The sequence below is a fragment of the Cebus imitator genome, unplaced genomic scaffold (genome assembly GCF_001604975.1).
Source record: "Cebus imitator isolate Cc_AM_T3 unplaced genomic scaffold, Cebus_imitator-1.0 Scaffold85, whole genome shotgun sequence".
In the NCBI taxonomy this organism is placed as follows: Eukaryota; Metazoa; Chordata; class Mammalia; order Primates; family Cebidae; genus Cebus; species Cebus imitator.
The window spans coordinates 6215018-6222932 of record NW_016107400.1 but is presented as its reverse complement, the minus strand read 5'-3'; the positions used below and the strand labels follow the sequence as shown (position 1 = coordinate 6222932).

At 44.1% G+C, this 7915-nt stretch overlaps 1 protein-coding gene across 2 annotated transcripts in view; it reads right to left on the bottom strand.

The window, feature by feature from the left end:
* Positions 1-1595: 1595 nt before the first annotated feature.
* Positions 1596-7915, bottom strand: part of DCTN5 (dynactin subunit 5) — a 17408-nt gene continuing 11088 nt past the window's right edge. The window contains exons 3-4 of one of the 2 annotated variants that reach the window (XM_037740588.1): positions 5637-5739; positions 1596-4377 (exon numbers count right to left, since the gene is read on the bottom strand). In XM_037740588.1, the coding sequence (XP_037596516.1) occupies positions 4280-4377; positions 5637-5739 (201 nt within the window). In that variant the 3' untranslated portion in view covers positions 1596-4279. Of the gene's footprint in view, positions 4378-4705; positions 4845-5636; positions 5740-7915 lie in introns of those variants that run through there. The other variant, XM_037740589.1, reaches the window with a different exon arrangement.

Genomic DNA, 7915 nt, shown 5'->3' with positions numbered 1-7915 from the left:
AAACAAGGAAGGGTGATTTCTCCATCTCTTCTTTGTGGTGGACTAATTATAAAGGCCAAGATGTTTTTATTTAAAATTTTTAAAATATGTAAGATTGCTATGCCTTATACTCTAAGGGGTTTTGCTCAAGGTGCATCACTTCCTAATAAAAGTAGGTATAACTACCATTTATTGAGTGCTGACCTTGAGCCAGTACTTATGCTTTATATATATTAATGCATTTCAATCCTCATAATAACCCTATCCAACCTCCCCGTTTTATGTATGAGGAACCTGAGGTTCCATGAAGATAACTTGCTCAAAGTCACAAGGCTAGGCAATAGCAGGCTGGGATTTGATCACCCTAACTCTAGCACTCACTCCTCATCACTGATGGCTCTCAAAATGGGCCCCTCAAACCCTCTTCAAAGAACTCTCTGTATTTTGTTTGATTCCTTGGCTTTCTCCCTCACTAAGCTGTGAGATACCTATGGGCAAGAACTGGCTCCTATCTTAGTGTCCACTGAATCCCCAGGACCTAGGAAGTGCTTGGTGCTCAGTGGTGGCTCAGAAAGCATCTGTTAAATGAGTGAGTGATGGTGCTCTTTTCTCTGTGCAGCATACGGTGGGGGGCCCACCTTCTTACCCCTAAATGGCAGCAAATACATATTCTACAAAAAGCACAACCCCATTGCTGGGGGCCTCTAGAAGTGTTTCAATTATCATGTACTTATGGGAACTATAGCAGCTGGCACGACAGTTTGCTGAGACCAGTTCTGAAAACACCAGGCCTTTGGATACGCTGTCCCAACACTGCCAGTATCATTTCAGGGACCCTGCAGCTCCACAGAAGCTAACCCCCAGGAGAGCAGCCAGCTGAATTTGACTACCTACAGTAACCATCCAGGTTGTCAGATGCCAATTTTTTTCAGAATAGCTGAGGTCAGCCAGAACGTGGCTGGGAAGCACCCTCTGGGCTCTCACTGGACAGAACAGGAAACGGTGAAAGGACTCCCTGCCACCAAGACCTCTTCTTCATAGCTGAGAAGCTTCCAAGGACATGTTAACTAGGAACAATGTCTGTCTGATTAATTTCAAGTCTGCCAGCATTCAGATGGGTCAGTAACTAAGAAAGGAACTGTGGCCTCAGATCCTGAGGGAACTGATTCATTCAGAAGTGACTAATACAGAAGACACCACCAACCCCAAACAACCATAAGGGCTCTGTGCAGCCATGTAAAACAGAATCAGTCAATGGGAGGCTCACAAGACGATCATTTATCTTTGTTCCCTGCACCAGGGATCCTGTAACGTGAGACTTATCTGAAGCTGGAGTAGGGTCTGAGGCATGCTGGTGGGGTGTGTGAGGGTGGGAGGTGGGGGTGGTCACATCCCGTCACTCTATTAAGGATGTGTTGGATGACCCACAGACTCAGGCCTGACTCCTCAGGAGCTCACAGCTAGTGAGGGCTCAGACAAGAACATAGGTGGATAACTAAAACTCTATTGACAAGGGCCCCTCTGTAAGGTGCTATGGGGGACCATAAGGAAGCAGTTCCATGGCCCAGTCAGCTCATCGGGAGAAAAAAATAAAAAGGAAGCAGTTCCAGACAGAAGACCATCTCCAAATGGTTCTTTATTGAACACCCACTTTGGCTAGGCAACATCCTCCCTCTGCCTGTAATCCAGGCTCAAGTAACCCCACAGAGTATCCTCAGAAGGTACCTCCCAAGACCAGGAGTAATGAGACTAGCCAGAGGGTAAGGGACAGCAGAGAGAGGGAGGAAAGTAAAGATACTAGGAAAAGAGGAGAGGCCTGAACTAGACAGCTGATCCTTCTTCCTGCCCAGCATCCATTCATCCCTTCTTCAGGTAATATCGCCACCACAACCACCAGCAGCAACTCTTTGTCTCTGTGGGTACACGCCAGGCCTGTCCACTCAGCATATTCCATCTTCCTGGCCACAATGATGACTTAAGGCTGGATACCTTCCTCGTCTGGGTCAATGAGAACCAAATCCAGCAGTTCTGTCAGCAAAGGGGAGCTCTTTTTATCAATAACTGGTGCTGTGGGGCCACACCGTGAAGCCCGAGAATAAAGCCAACTCAAATGAAAGCAGAGCTGAGAGCCGAAGAGACAGATCCCTGTTTGGAGTCCTGGGATGCAGCCTGAAGCCCAATCTAGCCCAGCCTTTTCAGCTACATGAGCCATTAAATTCCCTCTGCCCCAAGTAAACTGGAAGGAGTCCCAATCAAGGTCCTTCCCCTCTGGTTGTTCTTCTGCAAGTATTCTGAGGACAAGATTTTCTTCTCTAGGGTTACAAAAGTAATTGCATGGTGACAGACTGTGCCTAGGTCCCTGGGGTGAGAACCACCATGGAGACAGACTCCAGCTGGCCTTTCCTAGGATACAGACTCACAACTGTCAACACATCTTTGAATACATCAGCACATAATTATAAACTCCTGTTGTTTGTAGTAGCTATTGTTTTTGTCTTCCCAGCACCTTATTTTGGATGGAGAAAAGGTCATGACTCAGACTGGATTAATCATGTGGCCAAACACGCATGGCCACAGAGACTGATCCAAGAGGACATAGGACTAACAAACCACTGAGAACTAACAAACAAATTAGAACTGGAAGGGAAGAAGCCTTTCATTCAGGGCCCCCAAGATGGAAGGATGCAGGTCTGGAGCTGTCAGCTGTCATGGCCCCAAATACACAGAGAAGGCTCATGTGCAGCAGGAGGAAAGGAGGCCAACAGAGGCCTGGCTGTGTCTGCTTATTGTCTCCCAATGGCCATTCTTCCCCCACTCCCTTACTAGCACAATCTCCTTCCAGAGTTTTGGCTGCCCAAGCAGAAACTAAATTTAGAGCCTACCTTGTTGCTAACTGTGGACACATGGCAAGACAGTAGGAACCTGGGTGCCTGATGATATCATGAACCAGCCACTTGCCTGGCCTGGACCAGCTGACTATCTCTGCACTGTTAGGGGAGAGAGAAATAAACTTCCATCTTCTCTGAGTTATGTATTTATTAAAAAAATGACAAAGTAGGAAGTTACAAAAAAAATGACAAACTAGAAAGGAGTTCTAGATAGAACTAGTGGAAATGATTATATACAGCTGTTTTGTTTCACAAACCCCACAACTGGCTATTAAGTCAGGATAGCTCCTGCTAAATTCTAACCTAGAAGGCTGAACTGTTCTGCCCTACTCACTTACAGATCAGAGTATTAACCAAAGCCAACCTTCTCAGCCCCTTATCTCTAAATCTTCCTTCTAAGCTACGAGGTCAGACCAGTACCAGGAAGGGTGTGCTACTGGCCAGAAGGAGATGGTAAGAACAACCCTAGCAACTTCATTTACTCCTGCGGCTCTGTGCCCACAAACTGATTTTAAGAGCCCTTCATGTATTACGTGAATGGCCTCTAAGTACAGACATTTTGGTGTAAATTATGGAGTTTTGACAAATACAGGGTAGGCTGAATGGTTCTAGGCCAGGGAGCAAGAGTTCACAAATGCAGTATCTTCAGTGAAATAAGAAGCTTGAGGCAAGAAGTAACCACCTGACTAATGCATCCACATGAGACTTATATCTAACACTTGGCAAAAGTACAGTCTGGGATGCTGAGGTCCCCACGTTTAGTGAAAGCCAAAGGTCGTAGGTCAAAATGCTAAAAAGTCTTTTACTAACTACCCTAGGACAGCTAAGGTCATTTTGGGAAGAGAGAGAAACACTAATCACCCCTCCCTTCAAGTTTTAATAGCCAACAGGAATCTAGGCTCTGAAAAGTCACAAACACCTTTTCCCAGGATTATGAGCAATTGCAACAACTGGCCAATTGTGTTAGCAGAAGAAAAGCTGGGCATTACCTGTGTGAGAGGTGCTCAGCATGGGCAGCGTATGGCTGTGAGCAGCACATCAGCTATATAGCCTCCACACCGAAAGGGTGCTGCTGCTCTGCAGGTCTGTTTCAGGCGGGATCCAGCCATTCACAGGACCAAGGGGCTGGAGTGTTGGGAACAAATGATTCTGTGTTCCACAGATAATGGTACAAAGTGACTGTTCATAGATAAGGTGTAAGCATAGCATTTGAAGATAACTCCTCCAGATGGTCTATTAGTAAATTCTAAAGAGCATAGAGCCTTGAGGATTGAGAAATTCTCAAGAAATGTTTTAAAAGAAGGAAGGGTAGATGTTGAAGACATAAGAGCTCTTTGCAGGTGTTGACTGGCTCACTTTGTCTCCAAATTAATTTTAGAGCTCAAGCAAATTCAAGATATGAGGCAGAGATGCTAGACTTGTGTCAGGGGCAAAAACTTCTGGTAGTAGCTCTTGGTGACGTCAATCATCAGCTCCTGAGTGCACTCCGGGAGCTCCCCTGAGAAGAGTCCTAGGGAAAAAAATATCCAGCTCTAAGGAGCTCGAAGAAGTTACAAGAAATTAAGATACTTCTCTGGCAATATCTTTCTCACCTTGTTCAGATGCACGTCTGACAATTACTTAAACAATTGCTGGGGCTGTTCTGGTCCAGCACTTGCTAAGAACAGCTAAATTTTTTCACAGCAGGATCCCAATATGGAGAAATTACTACACAAAAGTCTCTCCTTCCTCCTCTGCAAAAGCAGAGATGCATGACATGGCAGAATGTCCAAATGTCTCCCCAAATAATCTAAATGATGATTTTGTTCATCTTAGAAAACTCAGATTCAATGATTTGGGAGATGAGATTTATTTCTTAACTGGAAAAACAATTTAACCACCCAGTGGTAGGTATCATATACGGTCAAATCTCTCTGTTCGTATCATTTTCCATCTGCGAATTTATGACGTGCCTCTGTATATGCTACATGATTTCAGCTGTGTAAAACAATATGGAGAAGATGACACTGTCTTGGGGTAGGGATAAGGGAATATGAAGTTTTCTTCTTCCTTCTGCTTTTCAGTGTTTTCCAAGTTTTCTAAAACAAGCATGTTTCACTTTCATTTCCTAACATGTTTTATAATTTGGAACTCCAAGCTCCTGATTGGCTTTACCTGTGAGCATTCTATTAGTCAAGGTCCAGAGATAATGTATTAATATTTGCCCCTCTCAGGTATCCCCAAGGTATCACCGAGCCATGTGAGATGTATAAATTAAACCCATGACCAATGTGAGGGTAACCCCATTGTTAAACTTCTCTAGACAGACTTTTTCCATCCAAAGCCCAGGCCAGACGAGAAATGCATTCTTGTGCATTCCCTGTGTTGGTGGCAGATTGGTTCCACATCAACTTTTCCTTGAGAGGGAATCCTTTAAGAGTATTTGAGGATCTCTCTGCCATGTGTGAATCCAAGGCTTTATTTCCATCCCAACATGACTATCACTCCTTAAACCGACAGCATTAAGCCATGCAATCTTAAAGCTTGGATTTAGTTTCCTCTTTGTGTTTGGCCCTTCATAATTTCCTTACGTACTGGTGAACCCAATTATGCATTTAAACAGATGCTTGCATTATATGTTAGGTTACATTCCTAGGTACTTTGTACAGGTGAATTTCTAAGTGAACTCTATCAACATATTGCCAGAGGTAAGAACTGTATGCACTCCTTTTATGATGGAAAATATAACTGAGTTTTAGGAAGTTAAAATTAATGAACACCCAAGGTTACCTGGGCAGCCTGAGAAGACAGTGAATGGTGGGACCACAGTTTCTGGAGGTAATACTGTGTTGTCAAGAATTTTGCAGCAGTCTTTCAACACACATCGGCGTCCCTGAAATTAAAAGCTTGTTAATAGGAAATAGATCAGCAAATGCGAGTAAAAGTTGTCTCGCCTTCTGTGTAAAAGTCTCCTTTCTATTTTCCCCATTCATTATATCATGTAATAGCCAAGTATAGCGACAAGAGTTGCAATTTCCTGCTTCAGGTGGTACCTGACAAGAAGGAGACAGCAAGGTTGTGAGAGTTTTTGTTTGTGTACATTTGCGGAAGGTGGCAGGATGCTAGAGATAGGACAATGTCTCAGGCATTACAGACTGAATTTCAGACTTCCATGAGCTCTGTTTAATTTTCTCTGTGTTTTAGTGGACATCTATGCTTCTGCTTGTCCAGCATCCATTTCCCTTTCTTCTGGTAACAGAACCTGTATTTTCCTTGGTAACCCTCCAATCCCCATCTCATCCATGTGCTTTACCTGCCAGCCCACACACCAAACCCCAACCCTGGACACAATGACAGGTGTAGGCAATCAGCATATTATCCCAGTTAGTCTGATGGACGTCAACCTCAGGGCTTCTGCTGGGACTGCTGAGGAAAGCAGCACTTCCCACTGGGGTTTCCAGAGCATAGGCTGGAAGGCTGGAATAGGCAATCTATTTCCATGAAGGAAGAGCCTGCCTGAGAGTAAACCTCCCAGGGGAAAGCAGCACAGAGATGGAGACTAATTCTCACAACATGGACTGAACCCCGGAGCCATTTGGCAATGACATTAGGATCTACTCCTGTACTCTTGGTTTATATTCACCACCCATTCCAGTCTGCACCCACCAGCTTAAGGTTGGTTGGTTGGTTTGCTCCTTTGTCAATTCAAACTGGAAAAATCCTAACAAATTCATTTGGATATGAAACTATTAGTTCAATTGTTCCCCCACAGATGAGTGATAGTCATGTGAATGTTTGAACCTCAATCTTGACTTTAACCACTGTCACCACTTTTCAATTCTGCCATGATCCACAGCATTTAGAGAGCAAGAAGTAAGGTCTGAGAGACTCATCTTTCATGGGTTAAGGGAAAAGTGGGGCTTCTGTGTACAGTTTACAGCTGTACCTCAGACTCCTTGCTGACGAAATGAAAGTTTTGGTCATTTTTTATTGCATTATGTCAGGGCCTGTTAGTTTACTGGTACCCTGCTTAGACAATCAAAAAATATACCTATACTGAGAATGTGGAAATCTTTACAAATACCAGGACAATGTTAACCTGCCCAGACCTCAGATTTTAGCAAAGAACATGAAAGACACTTTGATTTGGTTGTGTTTAAATTTTTCCCTACTATTAAACACTTAAATCATATGTTTTTCCAGGAAAAGGTAGATTGCTAAATAAACTTCTTATGAAAGCTCTGAATTTCCCAAGTGGCTGATCTCTCTCCAGCTGGGTGGAAAACAGCCCTGGTAACAGTTGGCAACATCTTTGGCTCAAAAGCATATTACAACTATTTGGATTATGCATTCTTCATTCCTCTTTGGAAAATTCTCTTCCATGGGTTACCTGCTAGTGGCAATTTAAAAAATATAGCAACTAACTACCTGCCCTGGTGACCTCAAATTAACATAATCCCAAAGAATTCCTGTCATGCCTAAGCCTCTACTAGTAAACACTAACTCAGACTAAGCTCATGAGGCACTGAGTAAAACAGCACCCAACATGCTGCATAAGGCATGATATAGTCCCAGGGAAGGATCCACAGACAAAGGGCCCTGGAAAAGAAGACCAGTTGACAGAATATTTTCACTGTGTACACCAGCCACCATGCAGCCTGGAGGCACCTGCTCTGTCCACTGGTTGGCCATTTTGCCCACTTAGAGAAATGATGCTTAGCTGGGTTTCAGGAGCTGTCTGGATAGACTGATCAATCAAATTAAACATTTTAAATGTAGGTATTTCTTAGGCATGAAATGTACTGGTAATAGCTGAGGAGATAAAAGCTGAAACCACTTTTTTTTTTTGAGACAAAAGTCTCACTCTGTTGCCCAGGCTGGAGTGCAGTGGGATGATCTCTGCTCAATGCAACCTCCACCTCCTCAGTTGGGTTAAATCAGCCGATTCCGCCGGGCGCGGTGGCTCAAGCCTGTAATCCCAGCACTGCGGGAGGCCGAGGCGGGTGGATCACGAGGTCAAGAGATCGAGACCATCCTGGTCAACATGGTGAAACCCCGTCTCTACTAAA